Source organism: Ambystoma mexicanum, chromosome 2p, assembly GCF_040938575.1.
Source record: "Ambystoma mexicanum isolate Mex_15411 chromosome 2p, UKY_AmexF1_1, whole genome shotgun sequence".
NCBI lineage: Eukaryota > Metazoa > Chordata > Amphibia > Caudata > Ambystomatidae > Ambystoma > Ambystoma mexicanum.
In genome coordinates, this window is record NC_090923.1 from 1,147,881,375 (window position 1) to 1,147,907,960 (window position 26,586).

The following is a 26,586-nucleotide window of genomic DNA, read 5'->3' on the forward strand; positions in this document are numbered from 1 at the left end:
CCCATGGCATATCCTGTAAACCTATTGGGGGGCCATGGGGTTGGATGCCAAAACTACAGTTTGAAGGGTGATGGAGAAGGAGAGACTTGTTTACTGAGAGAGACTCTGGTGAAAGCTGTGGAGGGTGCTGGCCTGGTCTTGAGTTGATTGAGTCTACTTAGTAGCATGACGCGTTCTGCCGAGCAGCCCTCAATTCTGTCTGAATATCTTGAATGACTTTGGCCATCTCAGCTAACATATTCATCTGACCCTCATGCCAGTACTTAGAAGGGCCTGTCAGACAATCAGGGTCCTGTCTAACAGATGCACAAGAATGAGGTGGACGTAAACCCACACCTTCTCTCGCCCTCCAACCAGTGAACGACTTGTAACCCAACTGTAGGAAGATGGTGTTAGATTTCTCGTAGGACCGTGAGATGTAGGAAGCAGCTACACCACTGTGCACAAAAGGGAGCGACTCGGGAGGTATAAACCACACAGGATGATAGACTTGCTATCAACTAACCGCGACGCAGGGGGCTGGTCCCTGTAATAATACAGACGGCTATAAAGTATCATACATCTTCGAGCAGACTCTTAGCATCATAATATCCCTTTTCACATAATAAGCATGTTTACATACGATAAAGTCATCATATAATCTCGCCTGCTCAGTGGCGGTCTCCAATATTCTTGACTGTGGTGCCATTGTGTGGTCGGTCGAGTGGTACCAGTATGATATGATAGGTTATTTATAACGTGCTTAATACGCAGAGGTTTCTAAGCGCGGACCTGGGGATCGAACCTGTGTGCTCCGTGTCGTCTTGCTTCCAAGGCTAGCACGTTGCCGCTGAGCTATCCTCCCAAGACAGTACGCTAGTTTCTTGTCTGACCTCTGGCTCTGATGGAACATCGGCCTCAGCTGTTGTTGTATCTTGTTCTTCAATTATAGGATGGTAGGTCACGGTTGGGTGGTTTGGTTCAGCCTCAGGTGTGTCCACTGCTGGAATGGAAAAAATTACTCTGGGATCCCAGGGGAAGAGGGGACATGTGATGGTTTCGCAGCTAGAGATGGAGTCACCGCAAACAAATGGCAGGCTTGTTAACAAGTATAAAAACAGGACTGAAATATCAAAGGTGACTTGAAATGTGCAGAAATAACATAAATCAAACTGACAATACAATTGAGAAAAAACAGTATGGTTCTTGCTTTATTTTCCGCATCATGAATGGAAGCCTACAATTACCAGCATGCAGATTAATGCACTCTGCAAACAATGGCCTCTGAATCTACAACGAAGCACTGTGCATGAAAAAGCAACTGTTTGGCGTTGTGGTGTCGCACAGCGTGCAACTTCCTGCATGCCTCCCATGTCTTATTATCCACGTTTTGCTCCTAATTTAGACACAAAAGCCAGTCCTAGTCATTCACTGCTGCTGAGCCTGCAGCCATCTTACTTTAACTGCGCTGCCCTGTGCTTAAATTCAAAACAATATATATATTTTGTTTAAACAAGCCATAGCGCAGCCCTTTTGAGGCCGGAATGTCTCAGGCCGCTGAGAACAGCTCATCATAGCTGGAGCAGCGAATTAAAGTGTCTCAGCAAGGGCATGGGCTGCTTCAGTTCCTATATTCAGAGTCCACGAAGCCATTTTTTGCCTGACTGCGAATCCAGGAAGATCTGGCCTAAGTCTGGGAGATACGTTCTCAGCTTACTAACCCAGCTCCTCTGTCTCGTTACCCTCTTGTTTCCTTGGTTTTCAGTGATCATAGAGCCTTTCATGTTGCTATTGGTCCTTGGCATGGTTTCAAACGGGAGGCTCAATATGTTTCCAGGGTGTCGATTACGGATTCGCACTTTGTCACCCACTGCCAAGGGACTGTTTTGCAAGTTCCTTCTTCTGCTCTCTTTCCGGTTTGCATCTCTCTGTTGTTCGGCCACCAGCTCAGTCCCCAAAACAGGTATTGGTCTAGACATGTGGTTGAGCGTTAGAGATTGAACCTTCTGGTTGAGGGGTGTTTTGGCGGGGGCCACATCTGTCAAGGAGTGAGGAGATGTTCCATAGGCCAGGAGTACGGATGTGAGAGCTTCTGTAGAGGGTTGCCTTTTTCATATGCAATCCAAACAGCCTTATAGAATGTCTGTATGAACCTCTCCGCATACCGGTTAGTGCGTAGCCAGCAGAGAGTGATTAGCTAGTGCATCACCCCATAGAAGTTAGAAAATGACAGAGATTTCGTACTTTAGGTGGAGGCCAGTTGTCGGATCTGACTGGGGTTTTCCGTGAGCAGGAAACACTTTTTCAAGGATAGGGATGATGCATTCTGCCAATGCTTAGGGAATGAACTCCATTACTGGATACCTGGAGAAAGTGTTTAAGATTCCTGCTAGCTGGCCTCCTTGCGATAATCGGTGGCTATTAAACTTATCTTTGACGCCATTGTAATGTATGCACCCCAGGGGAGCCTCAGACTATTTTCACTCTACGTAGGGGGCCCCGGCCATCAAGTCCATCATGTTGAAATAGACCCCCACACATCTTCAGACAGCCCTGCAGGCAGCTGAGAAGGAGAGCCCTGCTTCACATGGGGTAAGAGAGCTGGGCCCAGTACAAGAGACATGCGCAGCACCAGCCATGGGCTTGCAAGGGATAAAGCCCTCCCACTTTGAGCCACCCATGGTCACTCTGCTGTGACGTCCAGCCCATGCTCAGACGGCAAGAAGCTGTCACGTTTCTCACCTCAGACAGTGGTGTGTAAGGAACTCATGGTGGCAACAATTAAGACAGACACAAGCTGAAGGGTGTTAATTTAACAATGAACGCTCTCTGCAGGTTGGAAAAAAGGCTTAATCTAAACCTAATTCTAAGATGGGAGCAAGCATCAACTATCAAATGAAAAATAAGGCCGTCCTAGTGGCTTTGCGTCAAAATAAAAAGGCCTATATTAAGAAGCCTATTGCCAGACCTTACAACTATTACAAAAAGGGGTGTGGGATAATTCTTAAGAAAAGAAAGAAGTGTTCTTAAATAATATGTCTAGAACTAGAAGAATGTGGAAAGGAATGTCCAGGGGTGTTTGGATGAGATGCAAGCGGGTTAGAGATCTTAGAGGCTGGGTTTTGTACAGAGGGTTAATTGGATCTGGGTAGGAGAGATTTAAGAGGGGAGCAGAGGCAGATGTATTGTAACCTACGAAGGCCTCAGGGATTTCGGCCTCTTCTTCCTCCTCGGTACAGTACCGCGCCTCACCTTGGATATCCTCCCAAGCATAACCCTGGTCTCCCTCACCCCAGTGATGCTCCCCCACTGGTCCACCCCCAGGAACTGGATCCAACAGCGATGGCCGTGTCCGGGCCACCTGAATAAGGGATTGCTGGTCTCTACCTAGGGGAATACCCTCAGGTTTTTCACAGGTGCATTTACTTTAATTTTAAACTAACTTTTAAACTACAAAAGTAAGTTAATACACCACTCTCCTGAGAAAGCATTTGTTATCGTGACTGCGGCATCAGCACACGTGCAGAGATCAAATGCCTGGCCATGGGATAATATCAATAGACCCCTTATGTGGAAGTTAAAAGCCTAAATGCTGAGCTCAACTATTAGTTGGTCCATGCCCCCAATGATTAGCTTGGCTTTGTTTAACTAAATTGCCTGTGAAATGCATAGGCGTAGACAGGGTAGGGCCTGAGCTGGTACAGATGGAAACAGGTAAGAAAAATGTGTCTTTGTGTGTATGCATGTGTGTATGGATTGCATGCATGTATGAATGTATGCATGCATGCATGTCAGGGAGTGTGTAATTGCGTGTATGTATATTTGCATGCAAGGGGTTGTCTGTAAGCGAATGCATATGAATTAATGCAGTGTGAATGGTGTACATGGGTGTGAGCGCATGTGTGAATGGGAATAGAGTGAGCTTGGATGTTCAGGGTGCACGTGTGAATGACAAGCTGGTGTGTGTGTGTGGGGGGGGCATTGGAGCATGGCATTTTATTGCAAATATCATGACATGTTTTACTGATATTTTTGCGTAAAGCAAAGCCAACCTGAGTGTTATTGTGTGAATGAGGGGTTGGAGTGGGTGGAGGATACCGCAATGGGGCTGGCTGGGTCCCACTGTGGCATGGCATTTTGTATTAAGGGCAAGGCCAACACGATGAGAGTTCTTACATGGGGGAGTGTAGGCCATGTTTCCTTACTGTGGCATGGCATTGTTTTCGGTGTTACGGTCAAAGGCAATATGATACGTGTTCTTACATAGGACGGGGTGGGGATTTGTGCCGTTTGCAAGGCAATGTTTTCTTACTGTGGCATGACATTTTTTTTACTGGACATTAGGGGGCGAAGACAACATGATGCGTGTTCTTATATGGGGAATTTGTGTAGTGATAATGATGTTTTATAGAGCTTTCTCCAAAGCACTGTACAGGGCACATATTTATCTAAAAGTATCACCAAACTGAAGTTGGTACTCATGTATCTACCTAGGAAGGAGGAAAGGCTGAGCTGGCCTTGCTGGAATTTGATCTGTAACCTGCAGATCACTCTCCGACTGCAGTAGCAAGCGTTCAACCTGCTGAGCTATCTTAACAGCTAGCCAGCAAGCACATGTTTTCTTACTGTTACATGGCTTTTTTTTTACTGGCGTTAAGGCAACGCCAACAGGGGCATGTTCTTACTTGGGGATATGGCCTATATTGGCAGAGACAGCATGGGCATGTTTTGTTATAGCATCATTACTGGCATTATGGGCAACACAAAAATGAGTATTTTCTTAATTGTGAATACTAATCGGAGCATACATATGAGCACCAGAATGGACATGTTAGGGCACAATCAGTATGAGCATGTTTTTTACACTTGCAGAGTACTGGCATACAGTGGGCTCAGCATGCTCAGAGTGTGCAGGAAAATACTCCTATGCATTGTTGGTGACTAGGCTTCTAAAAGACTTTTGTCATGTCTTACCTTACAAAACCGATTGTAAACTGTGTGTCTTTTTACCTGATGTATCACAGCAAGTGTACTGTAAAATGCACCATTTTAAACTTTTATTTAGATATTGTTCTTGGCGGCTGGGCGGGGGAAAATGCCTACAATCCCACCACGGGTGGTTTGCTCTCCCTCCCTACTCGGTAGCTCCGGCGGATCCAGCCGGGGGCAGAACATGCCCAGTTCTCTCTCCGGGCTCCCACTCACCCTTCTACATTAGCTGGAGGACTCACGTGTTACACAATCCTGGCTACGCCCCTGGTGAGTTGGGGTGAAAGCTGCATCTGATGGGCCAAAGGAAGGCGTAATATCCAGTCAGCCTCCTGGCCTCCGGGTGGGGAATCAACAGCGCAATCGTTTTCATGGCCACACACACTACCAACTTTCACAACTGCCGTCCAGCCTCCCACCTCCCCTAAAATGCTGAGGCTGTCTCCGCCCCTGACAAGAGAGCACCTGTTGAGCAAGTAATGCGGGTACATGGGGTGGCGGGGGCACACGTACAGGGTGTGAACCCGGGACAGGAAAGGCGCGTGGTGCGCCATTGAGCCCTGAGCAAGATGGACACCTGTTGCGCAGGTTGCCTGCCCCCAGTTCAAGGGCGAGCGCCTGAGGAGCCCAGTACTCCAGGGGGGAAGCACTGTGAGCCCAGTAGCAGAGGGGGGCGCCCTGCCAGGCCGGCGCCGAGAGTTCCTCCTTGCTGACTGTAAATATTGACAGCGCAAGAGGGGTGGTGTGAGATTTCAGGAAGTCGGAACACAAATCCCAACCCTCGTGTGCCCTCATTTGCATGCCGTGCTCCGAGGGGGGAGACGCGGGTGAAGGTGGCATGCGGCAGAGCCTGCCTGGCGCACCGCGGCTAGAGGCAAGCCTGCACGTAGCGGGCGCGACAGCCCCCCACATGGAGGCAGCATGGTGGGGTTCGGCTCCTTGTTTACGGACCTGCAGTGCAGCTGTGACTTGCTCTGGATCCTGCTGCGCAGGCTGGCCGTGCGGTAATTGCTCACGCTTCCCCTAATGTATACTGTGGCGGTGGGGTGGCGCATTCTAGCAGCGTGGGTGCTGTTCCTGTGCAGTGGGTGCACTATCTCGCCGAGCTACCTGTGCTGTCTAGAGAGCGGTGACTTTATTAGAACAGTGACTGAGCTCTACTGGGACAGTGAATGCGCTGTGCATTGTTGCGATGTGTATTGCTGCATCATGGCAGTGGGTCTGTTGCATTATATAGCAGAAGCATGCGCACAGAATCGTGAGGCTGTATTAGCAGGTGTGATAAACTAAAAGTTGGCGCAGTGTGTTGTAGCTTTGGGTGTGCTCCAGGCAAAAGTCGAGGGCACACGCGAGTAGAGCCCCTCCTGCTGTTTTTAGCGGTTGCACGCCCCCTTCCTAGCGATCGAGGTCACTGTTTTGAGGCGCGTTTGACCTTACAACATAATTGACATCGCAAAGCCAAAACATCACACACTGCTCAATATTTGCTTTCAAACAAGAAAACCATGCTAACAGCAAGTTTCGCGTCTGTGCCAAAGACTGACTATTTTAGTCTTTAAAATAGCAGAGAAGAGTGTACAGTGATTGCAAGTTCCCCTCCCTCACCCCATGGCCGGTGTAAGCTGCCCAGACAGTCTCCGTATTTTAGCTAAACTCTCTTTGCAATTCCTGTATTTGTTTTCCCAATTTTTGAGAGGGAACATAGCACTACAAATACAATAAAGAAATGGAACATGAGTCGAGCTCATATGTGTGACATGCAAAACAACACCTGTGGGCTCTGCACATTTTTTTTTAATAAAGTGAATGCTCGGCTCAAGCAGTGGCATTAGTTGAGAAAAGTGAAGAGTAGTTTGTGAACATTACTAGATTTAATAGAATTTAGTACTTCCTCCTCAGTTGTCACTTTCTGTACAGAGTCCTGTGCGTGGCAGAAAAGGCTACCCGTTCAGCTGCCAATCAAGCGAATTTACCCCGAAGGGACCCGGGAACCCCATTTTACTAAAAGAGACTGGAGATGCCTTACTTTATTTATTTAGATTTATATAGCGCGCAAACAGCCCAAAGGCATTCATGTCCCCTGAAGTCACGCCATGATGATTAGTCCCCTCACTTTTTTAGGATCTGTGCCTTGGTTGTGCTCTGACGTAGCAGCGCGTGTCACTGTATTGTAGGAGTGGTTTTGTTCTATTGTTTGTAGCAGTGGATGTGCAGCATTGTAGCATCAGGTTTGTTATGTAGCAATGAGTGGGCAGTTATAGTGAGTGCTCTGCATTGGAGAAGTGTGTGTGTTCTGCCAGAGCAGTGTGCATGCTATATTCTGTACTGGGTCTGCTGTACTGCAGGGGTGTCTGTGTGCGAGACAACTTGATGTCCTTTATTGTCGCAGCGTGTGTGTTACATTTCAATAGTATATACTGGCATTATGTCAGGGTGTGTGCTTCGTAATGGCAGTGAGTGTGCACTATAGCAGCGGCAAGCATTACTGTATTATCACTATGGGTGTGCTTTATGATAGCAGCGGGTGTGTGTTCTTTTGGGGCAGTACAGTAGTGTTGTGGAAGTGGGGGGCAATTTTGCAGCATAGGTTGAGCTGCACCGTGGCAGTGAGAGTGTTGAATGATTGAAGTGGGCGAGTTATATGGTAGCCTTTGGTGTGTAGCATTGTGGCGTCAAGTGTGCAGTATTATAGCAACGGGTATGTTGCAACGTATTTCATTATTTCGATCAAGGCCGGCCTCAGCACCAGCAGCGCCCTGCGCAAAACAAAATGTGGCGCCCCCTTCCAAAAAATAAAAATACACACTCCAATCTTCAAACACCAGGCAACACAAACAATGTAAGGCAAACAGATCCTTTGCAATGTGTCTTTGCCTCTGTACTGCATGTTCTACATAATAAAGCACACGCAACATGGCTTTCTGTAAGAATGCAGGATAAAATGTAATTATAAAACCACAAAAAAAAACAATTCTGATACTGTTCAGCCATGGATTGGATGCAGCTGCGGAAAACTGTCATTTGATGGAAAACATACGAAATTTGCAACAACAAAAATCTGGACTTCAAATGTTTTTCTTCATGGTATCACAGGCCAACTAATTGAAAAGTTGACTTGTCTAGCCTTTCTATTGGCAAACTGAATTATGACATCGGAAAAATGTATCTCTGAGCAATGTCATTTTTGGTTGAGTGCATTCCCAATGAGACAAGCCTCTCTTTTTCATTATGTTTCAAGCCATGTTTTCATTATTTTCAGTTTGGAGAAGCTCCTTCCTCCACTTGCTACCGAGACTGGTATTGCTAATAAAATGCACAATGCGACAGATACATTTGGAAAGCAATCCTGCAGTTTTCCGCTGTGAATCAACGGCAGCACATCAGACGGTTTCTGTACATTTTCTGGCAGCATATCTTCAAGATCTAGAAGTTCATCTTTTAGCCCCTTTGCATCATTGTCAGCGTCGCCTGATGAGGTTAGCGCCACCTCCAACCTCCTGCAATTTTCATAAAGGATTGGTCCATCAGAAAACCCTTTCATAATATACAGAAAACCCCATGTTCAATGGTGCTCCTTCATTTGTTTGAACCTGTCTTGGATGGAATTTAATGCAGTGTGCAGCAACATATTCCAAAATTCAACCCTAAACTTCTCCTTTGGATCTTGAGGAGTGTCATCTTTACATTCATAAGTAAATCGTGCTTTCTTGCGTCGTCTCCTCGTATTGTCTTTGAAAGAAACTTCAACCACCAGCTCGGTGGCCAAGTCTTTAGCTGTAATCAGAGCATCAGTGAATCCATTTTCTCTGTAATTCTCTAGAAATTGGATACGGAATTCAAAAAGGGTAACAGCTGTAGAAATGTCCAAAGACTTGGGGCCTCATTCCGAGATTGGAGGTAGCCACGGCGCTATTTGCGCCATGGCTGCCTCCAATACCGGTCCGGCACCGGTCTTGTTCAATGGGGACTTACCGGTGCAGTCCGACCCTGGCGGGACCGGTAAGTCCCCATTGAACAAACCATTGCTCATCGAGGCATCAGTTTTCCCCTCTTCGTCAAGTTCAAGAAGAGCATCATGGACACCAGTTATTTGACACCTGACAGCTTTTACACCATTGTCCTTACACTCCCATCGTGTTTCACAAAGGGACTTCAGGGTCAAACTTTCTTTTTCTAAATCAGAATGCTCCAACATAAAACCCAGGAAGAAAAAATGGCATATATTCTCTGTAACATGCCAAAGAGAGTAAGTGATTTTGTTGTGCATTTTGCAGCGTACCCTAGAACAAGATTAAGGGAATGGCAGCCACATGGCATAAAGAAGGCCCTTACATTTATATCAAGGACACGCTTTTGGACTCCTTTAATTTTCCCCCTTATATTGGCACCATTGTCATATACTTGTCCTCTGCAGTTATTCACATCAAGATCACAGCCTTTTAGTTCTTGGAGCAAAACATTTGTGAGGCCTTCTCCAGAACTGTCATCTACTGCCTCAAACCTAAGAAAGTGCTCTTGAAACCAAAAGGTGGCTGCATTTCTGCCCACAAATTGGATGGTAAAGGAAAGCTGTTCTTGGTGTCTGATATCAGGAGTGCAATCAATTATTACAGAAATAACTTTGCTCCCTGTGCACGTTTTAGGATATGTGCTTTCCCATTCTCAGCCATCAAGTTTATTGGTTCATTTTGGATGGTTTTTCCACAATAATGGTCTGCCAGTTCCTTTGCAAGTAGTTTCTCCAAATGTCCCCCCATCACCACAGCAAACCTTGCTAATAACAGCACAATGCCTAAAAGGTTGCCATTATCTTTTAGGTATAAGCATTCATTTCATCCAAAGAAGGCCAAATTATTGCCAGCAAGGAACTGCACTACCGAGAGAAGACGCTCCAACACATCACACCACTGCTTTGCTCGTTGGAGTAAAATACGTTGATGCTCATCATCTATCGTTTTGTTTGAGAGCAGTCTCATTTCTGATTCAGCCCAATCCCGATAGGCCACTAAGGGCGTGGGAGAGTTCTCGTGCTGACAGAGAGTCTGTAGAATATGCTTCCAATCCCTGCTTCCTCCCTCTTTTAGATTGCCCTTCAGATTGGTATGCCTCAACAGTTTGCAACAAAAACAAAATACACCGTCTCTGCTAACCGAGTACACTAACCAGTGGCGTTTGAAAACTTCAGGATTATTTTCTATTCTCCTTTTGTAATGGACATTTGAAAAATTATGATTTGCACGTTTAGCAGAGCACAAGGTGGTCTCGCGCAGTGATAATCATGACTGTAGACCATAGTGCTGGGTCTGAAAGGTCATTGTGATGAACTTGTGAAATCTGCACAGGGATTTTGCCATCTGCTTGCACAACGTCACCTATAAGGGGGGCTACCTCAAGTTGGGGAGTTGGGCTTGTGGGAGGTTGAACTCCAGTTTCATGGTCCGTTTCCAAAGGAGCAGAGCAAATGGGAGCAGGAGTGGTTTTGTCGCCCACTGTGCATGCCCTTTTTACATATTGCTCTATTCTTTCCTTTAATTTATCCCACTCCTGATTATCCAGTGCTTTGTGTTTCCAATTATGGATACCAGAGGACTTGGATTTCAAAGACGTGTTTGTGGCATCTGTACACATTTCTCTTTCTTAACTTGTCCACTGTAGGGAACTTCACCTCTTTTCCTTACTTGCAGCTGAGACGTCACTGTCTGTTTAATGTCTTCACCCAATTCTGGCACTCGCCTTCTGGGGATTTTCTCTCTATCACTCCAGCAGCTGAGTCATTCACTGTCCAGCTTTTGTCTTACGGGATTCGCAAGAACTATTTCCTGAGTAGTGAAAGGACAATATTTGTTAGGTCATTGTTAACTGGTAGGTGATGCTGTGGCGGGTAAGCGTGAGGTCAGTCGGGTGGTTGAGGGAGAGTTGTTAGTGGGTTTAGGTGAGGACACAAATACCACCGGACACAGCGTTATATATTTTGCAGTGGAACAACAATAAGCAGGTTACAGTGGGCATACAAATAATATTGATTTCAGGAAAAGAAGCTCCTTCAAGGACTAGTCAAAACAATAATGGAATGGGTTCTCTGCTTGTCTCTACCTCAGTGTCAGAGCTGTAAAAGCACCACAAGCTTTCTAGGTACAAAGAGATTTTAGCATGCAGGGCAGTCTTTTAAACATTAGATACATCAAGGTAAATAAAATAAATTTGTAACTTGGTAATTCATTATAAAATTATTTGCTTAGTTTACTCCGCTTGGTTTACTGAGACATGTGTGAATTAAGCGCTGCCTAAATCACTTAACAGATCTATACAAATATGTAGCAAGATATAGCAAAACTGTTCGCCGGGTGTAGAATAGTAGGGGATCCTATAGCAGAATCTTACAAAGGTGACTGAGCAGGTTAGGAGACTGTTGCTGAGAGGTTATACTTTTAGTCCTTCCTGTAAATCATATGTCTTCTTTCCTATTCTTGCAGCAACATGTGCTGTAAAATGGGGTGTTTTGACTTGGGGGCGAGTACGGCTCCCGCGCTTCACTATGTGTAGGAACATTAGCCCCCAGAGGGAAATCCAAAAGCTGGCACACAATAATATACAAGTGAACATAGCTTAAGGTGAAAGATACAAATGTAGTAAAATTGTCCTTTCCTCTCAGAAGGTGCACCAGACAAAGAGCATTGACCTTTCAAAAAGCGAAATCGAGAGCATGTGCTTTCACGATAATTGTATGTATCTATGTATCTTGTGGGTAAGTGTCTGCACTGGAAACATGACAACCTGGGTGTAATCCTGGTAGCCGAATACTTAAGCAAGCTTGCCAACTCAAAAACACCCAAGGGGGTTGCATCCGTCCTCTGAAAAAGTTGCGCTGCCCACCCATGTGTATCCTTTACTTGTGCCCTAAAACACAGCACATGGCCACAATCAGGGAAAAAAACCTGCATCAGTCTCCAGGATTACAACCTCTCTTGCTACACCCTTTCATCATTTCACCTCCTCAACCCCATGTCTGGCTTTCAACAATACCCTGCTTTATAAAGATGACTTGAAAAATACACATACCACATTAAGGTACACACTGAAATATATAAATGCCTACAGAAATATATTAAGCAAAAAGTGTAGAGTTCTGGCATTATTCCCCCATCTTAATTAGCAGACTACAAAAACCAAAATGCAATTTAGCAAAAGGCAAAAAATGGCCTTTGGGCTTTGAAAATTAGTTTTCAAGGCACATAACAACATTTAATATGTGAAAAGGTTACCTGTTTGTGTTTCTGTGTTAGACAAATGCAGAGTTCATATATGAAGTGATGTAAATATCACATTCTACCAATAATAAACAGTTTTTGGTGCGCAAAATGTGAACATCTGAAAATGATGCATCTAAGTTAAAAGAAAGTTGTGTGATATGTTGTAATTGCCCTGGAGGAGAGGATAGACTGATCTGCTGGAAGAAAGAAAGTGATAAGCAGTCATTAAGTGGCCTGCAGCTGGGCCACTGGGAGCTGTCCTTATAGTTCACGCTTGTTAAGATGGATTTCTGAACTCTGACCTGGTGGGCAGAGGTTCAGAAGGCCAGCCTAGTTTCTTGGAACAGGGTAACCTTCTGGACAAGCCAGACCAATCAGGGTAGCATTGGAGGCGGTCAAGACTAGGCCTTAGGAGGGGTGAGGGTGATCGAAGGTCCACAATTAGCACACACAGTAAACGACACCACAAATTACTCTCAGTCTGGGGCATATATCAAAAATACATATAAATGTATTAAAGGCCTTTTAAGTCAAACACAAGATGAAACCACAGTAATTATTAACAATTCTGACACAACCCAATACTAGGGACCATATATGCAGTAACTATTATCCTAACGCAATATTCAGCTACTATAGATCTGCAACCTGTAACAGAAGAGGGTCAGACAGTGCAAATATACTTTAGGCAATTCTTCAGCAACCCAAACCATGGTCCCCGATGGAGTACAACCTACCAGCGCTTTGAGGTCATGCCAATGATATATAGAGCGCTATATAAATGCCAAATAACTTAACATAACTAATAGGCAGTCCAATCCCTACAATGTGTGGAGCCTTGTGCTCAAAAGTATGTTTAGTGCGACAGTGCTCGATCGTGCGTTAAAGTACAAAACGGGTCTCTTCAATGGGCTGTAGTGTCTCAGGGAGGTGGGTGACCCTCCATTATTCAAGGAGGGTCTCCACAAGAGGGCAGAGCGATTTCCAGGAATCAGGAATAGGATGGTAGCACAGGCTACCCTAACAAATGTGAGTGGCCCTTTGGGGACACTTGTGCGTAAAAGTCTATGGATGCGCCAGGGGCCACCAGTAAGTGTTGCAAGTACTGAACAACCCTAGACGCAGTTGACTTTGCCAGTCAAGTCCAGTTCGCTCGCAGGTTCGAGTCCAGCAGTTGGGCGTCCCTCTGATTTTCAGTGGCCTTTTCTCTGCTTCTGGAGAAGGTATCAGGCCAGTTCCACTGCAGGTCATCTTACGACACAGGGGGGCACAGCAGCAAGGCACCCACGAAGCTCGTCACCACAGCCGGTGCGACACGGGTACACCATATAGACTCGGGTTTGGGCGGACTCTCCTATTTCCAGATCTAGGAATGCTAGGTGTACGAAAGTCAGCAGGAGAGTGCCTTCTACCAAGAGCTTACAGTTCCCAAAGTCTCAAGTCAAAACTCGAGACAGTGGTGGTTCTAAAGCGAAAGTCCCGTACGAGGTGGTCAGTTCACTGGGCGGTCCAAGAACACTTCCGAAGTGGCTTGTTTGCAGGTTGAGCAGGAGGTGCCGAGAGTATTTGGTCCCACTAATCCAATGGGTCAAAGCACCCTTGCTGGCCTTCTATGATCGATTAGAAACTGGGGCTCTGACAGGACAAAAGCGGGGTCAGGGTGCCAAACCTTCTAGCGAATCACCAGCGGTTCCACAGATCTGTTTCTTCGGTTCAGGATATTTGGCTCCTTTACTAGGTTTGGTGTGAACTCAGAGGTTCGACCTGAAATGGGTGTAGGGTGCCTACTCTTATCCAAAGTTTGCTTCACACCAAAACGAAGGGCACCCATTGGGAGATCTGCTCACATTCTACCATCCCAGACGTGGACCAATCACCCAGCACACCAGACATCCTGACACCCAGGATGTGTATTGGAACTAGACAGTCCAGCCCACATCCTGGATGCACACACACAAGGCATACAGAAGCCTGCGAAAGCTTCAGTTTACGCTGGACCCTGCATGACCAAATAAGGAATTTCCTGGGTCTGCTCGAACCTGGGGAAGGCAAAGGGGCAGCATGGCCAAAGAACAGAACAAAGGACTTTGTGGCATGTTCATTTTAGTCACTGGCCACTGTCCTGGGCCAAACGCAGTAAACATGATTTGGACCATTGAAAAGAGTCAAAAATGCTTTAAAAGTAACAGCTGCCACCAGCTCTGTCCTGGGCACAATTGTACATTCACCAAAAGTCATTTGAGGGTGTTTAGGGCCATACAAATGAAAGAGAGACCCCAGAGCACTATACAGGAAGTTACATTGTGCACTGATAAAAAGTTACCAAGAAATGTTAACAAAGTGAAAGACTAAGGGAAACAAAGTCTCCCAGTACTGACAGTCTGAAGGGCATGTCAGGTTCCCCTTAACGAAATGAGAAAAGCTCAGCGGAGTACAGCAGAAGGCTGGGCTCAACTGGAAAAAGTCAGGCTAGGATGCTCAGATAAAAGCAAAAAGTTGGCGGGTTCACAACTGGAGGGAAAATTACACATAAGTGGAAATCTTTCCCAACAACTCTGTGCTTATGTGCAGCATGAACTAAAAGGGCAGCTTCCTAATGTATCAGCGCATAAAATCGAACCAGAGAGCTCCGTTTCCGGTGCTGCATGCATTAAAAAAATTGCCGTTTAAAGACTACATGCCTGCTCAGAGCATATTGAGGGCTCTCGATGCTGAGTGAGGAACGGTTATCCAATGCAACTGCCCCGCTTCCCCTCCCCTTCAAAACATCTCCCCCGGCCTCACGTTATAAAATGACATTTGAGGAAGCATGCCCCCAAGCAAAGGCACTGCTGCAAACCTGCTACATCCCACAACAGGGGCACGCACCAGATAGCAGAAAAGAAAGTCCTTTCTTCCTATTATGACTTACCTTAATGCCGAAATCAACGGGGCGAGGGTCAGGCAGGAACCTCTGGTGACTCGAACGAAAGGCAGGCTGGGTTTGCTGGCGAAAGGCAAGCAGGCAGGCTAGTGAAAAGGCTGGCTGGCGAAAGGCAGGTGGCATCTGGTGCTGACTTTTGGGAATTTCAAAGCGCTATTTATGTGTCAAATTGGCATCTTTATTGTTAGCTGCCAATCAGCCAGAATGTGCCTCCAGCAACTTGTGACGTCTTAGGGCTAAGACGTAGGGTGACCAGACGTCCCGGTTTTCCTGGGACAGTCTGGGGAAATCACCCTCCGTCCCGGGGTCCCCGGAGTTTTTTCATTTTAGAAACCCCGTCTGGGGTTTGCATGGTTGGGTGGCTAAGGTAATGAAAATTATAATTTTTTCTTACAACACTTCCAGAACTTTGTAGTTGGAGGATTGGCTCGAACCCCCAACCTTTCAGGCACAAGTCACAACACTCACTGACTGTGCCAGACTGGCTTGGAAGTAAGTGTACAGCAAGCCATGTTATATCAATTAGAGCAAACCCCTGTTTTGAATTAACATGCCAAGATTCAAAGACAAAACTGCACAAATATGATCATATACAGTTATAAAAAGGAGAAGTGTTAGAAATATGATTGGGTGGTGGTTGTGGGGGCGTGTTGGGGGAGGGGTGGTAATTGGTGGGCTGCCATGGGGTAGTCCCTCTTTTATGTTGTTGGTCGTCCCGGTTTTTCGTTTTGGAAATCTGGTCACCCTACTAAGACATCACTATCACTGCTACAGAAAAGGTACCTGTAGTGCACGTTAACTACCTCACCCCACTGCACCGCCCCTCCCATCAGAATGTAGGCACGAAACCATTGTCACTAATGACCCATCATTAGCGGCTTTGTGCACTACATTCTGATTGGAGGGCCTGCAGGAGGAAGTTAACTACCGTTCCTTTTCGTGCTAATGAAGGTGACCTGAAGCGGAGCAGGGGCCAGGGCCAGTCGCAAAGTGAACAAGCAGAGGTTTTCATTGTTCACCCTGAAAGTAAATGCAGTTCCCTGCCCTGCACAGGGTGAGACCTCCAGCAAAGGGATGCCTGCCCTGTGGCCACGCACGGCCGACCGACAGCAGGAGGTCAATCAGCGCCCACCTAACTGCACAATGCTGCCCCCGTGGGAGGCGAAAACCCGACACATCATCAAGGTGCTCCTCGAGATCCCAGGTGCGCCTTGGTTGACGGGAATGGCGATGGCTGCCGCAAAAAAAAGAAAACGTAACCAAAAAAAAGCAACCCGCAGTGCACCACTATACAGAGTACTCAGGGCTGGGGCGCCCCATCATGAGACGGTGAGAGTGTGCCCCGGGCGGTCACCTAGGTTGCCCTTGCCTAAGGCCAGTCCTGATTTCGATATCTAGTAAAGTGCCAACATCTTGTTTCACAACCACTTTACAGTGCTCAGTTTGTGGAAGAATACATAGAGTCTCCTTAAATGTTATGTCCATCACATTGTTGGAGGACTGCAAAAAGCGGCCATTGCTTTCGGCAGTCCAGGGATATGACAGACATATCCCAGGTCTTCTACATACTTGGAGGATTAGTTTGGGGTAGGCCCAAAACTAACATAGCATACATGGCAAGACCTATATCTACATAAGTGCTTTCAATGTTTTCTTAAAGGAAGTAAGGATGCCCTCATAGTGGGGACAAGGATGTTTGAGTATCAATGGTTGTGCTCAGTTACAACAGTAGGCGTGCTGCTGCAGTGTTGCAGTGCAATGTAGGAATGGGTGAGCTGTATTGTAGCAGCAGGTATCTATGTGTTGTACCAGTGATTGTGTTGGGTTGTAGAAGTGGGCATTGCTGTACTGAACAAGTAGGTGGACTACATTGTTTCAGTAAGTGGACTTACTTTAGAAATATGAATCTGTGTGATTATCGCGCATCGGGAAATTGCGAATCCGAAAAGATCGGATCGCAAAATCCCGTCCCGCAGTGATCACGTAGATCACTATCCGCCATTCCCCTACCTCTACCCCCACTTACCTTTTTCGGCGGCACACACAGAAGTGTGCCAACGACTCTCCTGTACCCCTGCAGCGCCAGTTCCCTCCAACTAACGTGGGCCGGAGCTGGCCATGCAGGGTGCTTTTCTTTTCTTTTTTTTTCTTGTCCCCCTCTTCCAATGTCATGGAAGCGCGGGACACCCCTGCTGAAAAAGGAAAGCAGGGGACAACCGCAGCCCCTGCTCCCTCTGTTCGGTATTATGGGCTTCAATTTTTTGGTCAATGCCGAATGCACAATAAACGCGCATTCAGCTTTTTTTCAACCTTTTGTGGTAAAGCCTAGAAATATATGTGTGCTGTGCTGAGGAAGTAGGTGTGCTGTACTGAAGCAGTTGTCTTGTATGAAGCAGTTGGCTTGAAGGTCACCACAGAATCCTTCAGGAAAAACAATGCTCCCTTCTCCCTGATAGATCAAAGGGCGTGCAACACTTCCTGAACTGCTGGAATGCCTCTTGGGCACTCTGCTTGGTGCACAGGGGGGTCATGTGACACCACTCCCCCATCTTCATTCTGATTCCTGAACAGATTCAGCCCCAAACTCATCCTCCAAGTAGGGAGAAGACCTGGGATGTGTCTGTCCATCCCAGGACTGCAAGAAACATCGGTCGCGTCTTGCAGTCCTGCAACATTTTAGGCCTCGTGTTCGGTATTGAGGGATAAAAGCTCCAAAGGTGACTTCCTGTTTTGGCCTTTTTGGGCCACAAAGGGCCTAGGTCCTGACCCTCAGCCCAACACAGGATGTTGGACTCCTGTGGTGTTCTCCATAGGGAGGATGAAGAGAAGGGCAACGCTCACTTCACCCTGCTGCTCGACTTCTCTTTGGCACTAGCAAGCAGCACTCTCTCCATCTGCCCGAGCATACCAGCCATCGCACATTTCATGTTCGCTCTTATTGTCCAACCACCATGCTCCTGAATATCCTCACCCTCACTCTCTACCTTTATCCTTCACCTGGGACTCTATGCATTTCCCCACATGGCCCTCCCCACCCCCACACTACTCCATTCCTCTCCCTCTTCCCACCCAATCCTACTCGCCTCTCCGTAGCAACACTCAGGTTGCTCAACCTACACCCACTCCAAACTTATCTATCCCTCTCATCTCTTTCAAGGAGCACCCCTTCTTCCCCACCTCCTCCTGCTACCCCACTCAACTTGCTCTGGGGTGCTGGAATACTATCTATCTGTAACACGACATTCTTTCTTATCAACCATTTTGACTTCCGCCTTACCGCTTATGTTTGACACTGCTGGACGGGTCCTCTGAGTCCGGTATTTCCCTTTGTTCCCAGGGAGATGTTTAGGGTTGCGATCTTGCTTCCCTCTTGGCAATCCTGGCCTTCCTTCATTGGCAGATACTGTAAGACAGACTGTACCTTCAACCAGGGTCCAACTGAGTCCTTCTTCCTACTCCTTTTGAAGTCATCGGATGATGAGCTTAGTGAGGGACTCAGCCCTCTTTTAAAGCCAAATGGACCTCAGTGATTGGTGGAGTCTAAGCGTACCTTAATGAACAAATCCTGGGTCCCCACCAACAATCTTCTGTTAAGTGTGAGGTCATAACCAGAGTGCTTTGCAACACAAAAGATAAGGGGTGACAACATGTAGTACTAGGTCCCACCCATCATCCTGTCTGTTGTGGATGAAAGTGTCTCTTTGGTTAATTGAGCTCTCTGTGACTCTTGATCAAAGTGCAGGTCTCCCTTGATGTTTGTGGCGAGAACATGCTTTCTGTCCCCATCAAATCACATACTTCTTCCCTCTGAAAGGGGGTTCCCTGCAGGGGTTTCCCACTGTAAACAGTTGTCCTAGACATGGCATTCACCGCCATTCATACAGAGGGGTGAGAGCTAGCTCCAAGCTGACAGATTGCATATCAAAAAGGTATTGGGGTTTCCTGCCCTCTATTAGTTCTGTGAACAGGCCTCTTGGCAGTCCTGCTTCAATTAACTCATCAGTGTGCGGTGCCACCACACAGAATTTAACAATAGGCAGGATGGATCCATGGATCCTTTGATATTTTAATTGGGCTGGTCAGGGAAGGTGCTGCCTTACCCCTTCTTGAGATGCTTTGATATACCTGTGGCTGTCACATTCCAGGTGATCATGACAGGAGGACTGCACCGGTAGGGTGTGTCCCCCAGAGTACACTTGACTATGTGCTTATTGTGCGGTGAGCATTGGGAAATGTGTGCAGGTTAGCCCCACACATTTCCCAGAGGTTTAACTACCAACATTCCATTTCTTTAAAAATAATATGAAAACAGCCCAGGCAAGTGCACACTCCCGATGTGGATGGTTGAATTCCTCACACTGATATCTTTTTTTAGGATGCCCATCCTCATCCAGATTTGTTCAGTCAAGTGCTGAGAGATCCTAGGGCAGTAGTGCCTGCCTCTATTATCCAAATAGAAATAGGAATAATGTGTTGTTAATTCAGGAGCAGTGTGTGATGCACATGTCCTTTTTATTTGTTATTGATTAGCAGCACCTGGTTAAAGCTGTGGAATTGGCTACACATGGTGTACACTATTTTTCAGTTTTTTAACTTCACATGTCAAATGGAACTGGTCATCCTTGCTTGGGTCTGCATGAGGATTAGTGTGAGTGCTACCTTCCTTACAAGCCATGCCCATGTTGAATGTGTTCTTCTGCCTTGCCAGTTGCTTTTCTATTCCCTGTGGACTTGTATGAGTAGGAGAGTTGCTGAGATTATATCCAATAGGCTTTTTATTTACTGTTATAAAAAGAAAGGTTAGTCGTTTCTAGCCTAGTATGGAAGGCAGTGTGATGATCTGTAGGTGAGTGCAGGAGTTTTCAGGCGGTGGCAGCTAGACATGTGCTTACCTGGTAGATGGATGAGCTAGTGGGCGTCTCCTATCATCTTGCTTACCTGTAAGTTACCTGAAGAAGAGAGTACAAGTACTTCCTGTTTGAAATTAGCTCACTGCAGCATGGTTCCTGTAACAACGCTACTTTCAAATATTGCACTAGCACCACAGCCTCCACCTGGTGGAACCTATCCCCAGATACTTCCGCCCTTGCACTGTACTGTGAGGGGTCAGAAATATGAGGCAGGCAACTTTGTGAACGTTTTTCAAAAGATGCCATTTGATTAGGTTGGATAAACGTCTCACTGTCCCTATACTAAGAAGGATTTCCCTTCCTAAAATAACTAAAGGAAACACTCTAACAAAAAGGTTTCTGTCCCTCACACTTATATTCACAACAAATCAACAAGCAAATATATGGCAGTTTAACAACAACAAAATGACATTATAAGCCACACAACAATAGTTGTTTCTGCTGATAACCGGGGAGAATTCCCTTTACCCAGATTCAAGCAGGCTTTTCTTTACCTGTTCAAAGAGGACGAGGAAATCCTGTATCACAAAAAAGGTTTACATCACTTCTTTATATAATACAACTTGACAACACAAAGATCCAACTTGGATTCCAAAAGATGATTCACACATTTTCAACAAAGCCTTTCTCTTTCCACTTGTAGCCATGGTCTTGAGGCAGCTTTTTGTCATCAGCAATGTGTACTTCAATAATGATCTTGAAACTGTTTCTTATCATCAACAAAGTATATTTCAGAACTTCATTAGTTTCATAACAAATGTCTTTGTCAGGATATGTTGGCACCACTTTAGTTTCAGTATTACTTCACCAAAACACTTCAGTGATTCTTCAACTAATTTCAAAACAATTGCCTTTGTCAAGATCTTTTGAAACCACTTTTGTTTTAATACTGCTTCATCAAAACACTTCAGTGCTGCTTCAACTGCTTCTTCGTAAGCTTTACCCCACCACAGTGCTTCATAAACTTCCACCTGGTTTACTCCCATGCCAGGCTTACTACTACTACAACTCTCTGCTCCGGTGTACTCTTACCAGAACAGAACCAACAGCTGCAAAGCTCCTGGTCTGGTATACTCTCCTGCCAGTCAAGACAAACTCTTGCAGTTCTCTCTATGTGTATACTCTGCTGCCCAAAGAGAAACAACTGTCGCAAAGTTCTGTCACCTGGTTTACTTGCTTGCCAGGCCAAACTATCAGCTCTAAGTACTTCTGTGGTAAGGGTCAACTTCAAAGGTTTTAACAATGTCTTCTACTTCATACAATTAGATTTGAGAATGTCTTAAAGTAAAACAAGAATCATACTGGTGCTATTTACTACACCTAAGTGGTTGCCACATGCAAGACAGGCAATGCTCCCTTCCTCTTGATTCTCTTGTATCCGAAGGGCAGGTCTCCTACCAATCCAATTCCACCTTTGTATTATTAACGAAATGCTGATAACAACTCTTTCTCTCCTGCATACTCCTTTGGCTTGGGCAATGTGGGCTTGAAACATTGGGCCTAATTACGAGCTTGCTGGTCCGGATACAATGGTACCGGTAAGCTTGTCGGTACCATTGTATCCAGACCAGCAAACTCTGAGTTGAGCTCGCGGGTGCCTTTCATTCCGCCAGGAGTGACCTGGCGGAATGAAAGGCACCCGCGAGCACAGCATGCCTGTAGCACAGGCACCGTTATGAACTTTGCCGGTGCTACAGGCATCCCCATTTCCATTGAGTCCCATGGGGCTCAAATGGGAATGGGGATCACCCGATTCCGAACCCACGAAGGGAAATTACCGGGTCCGGCGGGGCCATTACACCCCAATAATTGCCCATTCACGGGTGCCGGGCTTTCTTGCAAGTTTGGAGGTAGCCTTGCCGTTTTCTTTTACTGGTAAGGCTACCTCCAACCTTGTAATGAGGCCCATTCTCTACACTTGAGCAATATTCTTCACACACACTATTAGGCTCAGTTATTTCCTTTTGATTTAGGCAACCCTGATTGTGTATCAATTGCCTGCATGTGAGCCCCTTTTGGTTTTGGCAATGATAGTTCAGGTTCACATCTGAAAATATTGCCCCTTTGTGTGGTTGGATTTTAGTATAACCCACTATGCAACAGACACCTCCTTCAGATGGAATCTTTTCAGTCTCTTGAGGCAAACTGATTTGGTTTCTATCAGCTTGGTATGCGTCACAATCATTAAAGTGTTTTATATCAGTTCAGTATTCAAAAGGAAAACTGGATACAAGCAACGGGCAGTCACAGAGCGCTGTGGGCCACAATAGAATAGTGAACTCACTTGTTTGGTGCAGCTCGTCTGCTTCAATTCTCCTGCGCCGTCCGGCAACCTCTCCTGCGTGGCCGCCCGTGTCCCGCGTCGGCTGCTTTCAGGTCCCTTGTAGCTTCCTCAACGATCCGGTACTTAACTGCCACCGCTAACTGCTTCATAGTGGGAGAGTCACTACAAGGTACACTTTCCCTCGTGCAACCTCTGCAACAGCCCTTCCGGCTTTCCCGGCGCTCTGGTGCTCTCCTGCTACCGCTGAGCGTTTTACAGTCGGGAAAGTTACATAAAGGCACGTTTTCTGTTGCTCGACCTCTGCAGCTGAAATCTCGTGCCCATACGACCTTCTCAGGGTAGGCATCAACCTCTCTCACCACTTTGGTCCCAGTGTCTTGGGTCTTCCATAATGTTTTCCACTGCTGCTTCTTGGAGGCCTCAACACACCTCCAAACACTTCTACCACTGCCCTCCTGCTGCTGCTTCGGCTGCCTCACCTTCTTCCATCTTTCTATCTTGGTCTGATGGCCTGCACCTCAGGGGGCCTTTTATGCCTCTCAGCCACCCTAGGGTGGGTCATAAACCCTAATGAGCTGCACTGCACAACCTCATGACTTTGCAGCCCTCTTCCTTAACCCAGTACGCTGGAAATTCTGGGACCCGAAGTCCACAACACAAATGTTAGTTTCCTCAACAATATTTTCCTTTTCAAGTTCTTCTCCCTCTTTAATCATATTTCTTAAGGAAACATTAACATGATTAAAGGGTATTTTTGATTTTACAGAGCATTGAGGTTTTTCCAGATTTAAATAGGTAACTTTTAAAAATACCTCTGCATGCTTTTCCTGGGACTCGTAGGGTTTCCTATTTCAGGGAGTGTAATACGTTTTGCAATAGTTTTTCTCACTCTTACTACATGACCGGTTAGGATTGTCTTCACTCACATGCTGACAATTAATTTAAGGGAATAACCGTTCTCTTTGACAACATACCATTATGTGTGCTGGCCTTAATGATATCCCCTTCCTTTAGTTAGACAAGTACCGCGTCACGTCCCATGACATTAAGTCCTCCTGTTTCCCTGGATCCCTTCTCCGCCCAGGTGATGCTCCAGGCTAACACTGCCCCCGGGGTGAGGATCAGGAAGCGTCTGCCTTTCTCTGGCCACCTGAGAGGAGGCTTTAGGTAGGGTTGTACTGAGGACTCCATAGGTTTCAACATGGTACGCTGTCAAGCTCTCAGTCCAACTGTCCATCATCTACCCCATGGAATCTTTTGGTTTGGCTCTTTCACCCTCCTGGCTCTCCATCCCTGGTACCTCCTACCCCTGAAATTAAGGCCACTCCAACAGTGATTGCCTAACTGGATTCAAGATCACCCTGAACAATCAAACTCTCTCCCAGAAGGGACCACAAAGACTGAGATCCATATTATCCCGCTGACCCCAAAAATCTCCAACCACCTAACCACTGCTTTGCCTATCTGTATTTACTGCAACTCTTTCTTGTGTGGTCGCTACGTAACTCTTTCCAACTACTTCCCCACCACCAGCCGGATTAATTTAGTAACTAACATATCGTGCCTTTGTATAGGTTTGTAATAAAAGGAACAGCCTTAGCTATCCATAGGCCTTTGCATTCTGCTTCTTGTTGAAACCTTTTTAAATTAAAAATATAAAAAATAAATGTTATTCTTTTATCTGGCGTCTTGAAACACCATTTGTGGTATAGCAGCCTTACAAATTCCCAATAAATAAATAAATAAATGTGTGTTTATGGTTAAAATAAATCAAACCTTACACAGTAAATATAAATACATATGCATTGCAGCTATGGACATGCTCTGGTGTACCGGATGGGGTGTTGTATTAGTGAGTCTGCCGAAAATGTGCTTTCTTTTGCTGGATTGTAGTAGGGATGGTGCTGTATTATGCCAGCGAGGGTTGTGTTGCTATGGCTGCCCTGTGTCCCTGGGTTGTAGCAGTGGAGTTGCTGTATTGAGCAGTTGGTGTGTATATAACGCTTCTTCGCCACTCCTGTGAGGGAGAGTCGTTGAGTAAGACCTCGGTGTCCAAAGTCGTTTTCAAGGTGTTTTCCAGATCAGAAGCTGGCCTCTGCTATACAAACTTTAGGGCCTCGTTTGGGCCAGAGTCCCAAGCACGTGCCTACCCTGTTCTCTGCTTTTGAAGTCAAATTCAGGGTCAGCCTTGTTACCTCTGTTGGTAAACAAGTCACGTGCCAGAGGATCCATTCCATGCCCATCAATGAGGAATGAGTCCTAGGGCATACTAGGATCTGATCAGTACAATACAGCACCTGGCATGGCATGGCAAGGTCCCTCTGAACTGGAAATGAAAGCCAGTTCAGAGATCATGTGTGCCCACCCATGCATAATGAGTCACATGTCCTGGTCTGCTATGTGTCTTCCAATGGGGAACGAGTACCAGTTCAAGGTCCTCCCTTTGGCCCTTATTTGGAAATAGTTCCAGACCAGAGTGTTCTTTGTGCTATCAGATGGGAGTCCCTAGTCAAGGTTCACCTTGTACCGCGTGTAGATGAGGACAGACAGGGCCCGCCCTGTGCGATGGGGAACTTATTGTTTAAAGTAAGTAATTTCTTAATTCCTGTGCTGTATTTAGTCCTTCATCACTGGACGTTTTAACGCTTTCCACATATTAAAAACCAGGATATTGTTTCCGAAATTGAAATAATGAACACTTGGTTTTACTATAGTTTGGGACGTTCAGTGTGCACAGCACCGCCTCCACTAGAATGCAGCAATCCCCGACAAAAGATTCAGTCTAGCTGCACGCATACAGAGAGCACACGCACTATTGACTTCTCTGACGATCTCCACTTTCCTGCACTCCAGTCCCCGAGGGCGTTCAACCTAAAGCGCGTTGAGATTACACCAGTGGTGACAGGCGCGATACGAATGCCTATTAACGTAACATGACATCCCAATTCACTGTGGGCTTAAACCTCACCTATCCTGGGCGTGACTTGAGGTTCTTTGAAATCAAACATACACTTCCGGTGGCTTTTCTTGATGCAGTCCTCCACCCTTTGACTGGATCCTAGGCTACCGTGGTGTTAAAACGGAAGGGTCCTCTTTGCTTCATACTTCAACAGCCTTCAACTGCAAGCATTGGAGGGTAAGGCAACATCACTCAGTCCTAAACAATGTGATACCTTTTAGAAAATGGGATTTTCCTCTTGCCTGACCTGGTTGCATTCTCATTACAACTCACAGACACATATTTTAATGCCAGGGCGATAGCTAAGAAGGCTATTGAATCCCAGTCACTGTTTTTTTTACCTTTTCCATGTCCATTTTGTCATACAGTGTCACATGCCGCAAACTACCCATGTGAGAGTGCTTTGCTGGGGGATGTGTGCATGGGAATTGCGATGGTAATGATTAGGACTCCCAATGTTGGCCTTCTGTCTGGCCACGGGGAAGGAGCGGTTACTGAACCCTCAATGTCATGACTAGATGGCAATCGTACGCCAGCTGGCAGGTGGCACATCCTGTCTTAGTCAGTGTGCCTCGTCTACCTCAAAGCTGATCAGAAGAGATGAGTCGTGTGCTCCCTGAGAAACATTTTAGAAGCATCCTTCAAGGTTCACGTGGTCAGGCAAGGCTCTATAGAGCGGCATGAGCCTTGAACATAAACTGGCAGCGTGATTGCTAGACAGCCACATGGGAAGTGTTATAGTTCCCAGTGTCCTCTCACTCCTGTACAAGTGTTCTATGGCCTCAGGGCTATGAGGGCCACATGGGTCCAATCAGTGGCAGCACAAACGCACAGTTCCCAGCTATGCCGCAGAATGCCCTCACTAATCCTGTCCTGGTACATGTATATGGGGGGTCATGCTGAAGACCTTGCGTAGGGCCTGTAAATGAGAGGATTATGATATTGTCACCATGGCGCCAGTGGTAATCTGAAGGTATCACCCAAATTGACCGTTTACAATTGACCTTTTGTCCTAACTTACCTAATCATAGTGGTCCTAATCGACCTCCTGCACAATTGACCGTTATATTATTTTAGTTATTTTATATATGTATTGTGTTGGTTTTGGATTATAAATAATGTAAGGGGATTGGCTGGGGGGTTTTGGATTGGGTGGGGGATTGCAGGGGGTTTCCCCTCGCATATATGTCCTAATTGACCTTTTAAATTAAGTCAATTCTCCCGAGGTCAATTCTCCCGAGGTCAATTGTGAAAAGGTCAATTCGTATACATCCAATCTGAATGGAACCTTT

The 26,586-nt window shown here is 46.2% G+C and overlaps 1 protein-coding gene across 5 annotated transcripts in view; it reads left to right on the forward strand.

Annotated features, from left to right (window-relative positions):
• Window positions 1-26,586, forward strand: part of IQSEC2 (IQ motif and Sec7 domain ArfGEF 2) — a 1,791,459-nt gene that overhangs the window by 1,033,273 nt on the left and 731,600 nt on the right. The window contains exon 1 of one of the 5 annotated variants that reach the window (XM_069645246.1): window positions 5,790-5,972. The exons of the other annotated variants lie outside the window; for them this stretch is intronic. Coding sequence (XP_069501347.1) covers window positions 5,890-5,972 — 83 coding nt within the window. The 5' untranslated portion in view covers window positions 5,790-5,889. Of the gene's footprint in view, window positions 1-5,789; window positions 5,973-26,586 lie in introns of those variants that run through there. 5 annotated transcript variants of the gene reach the window in all.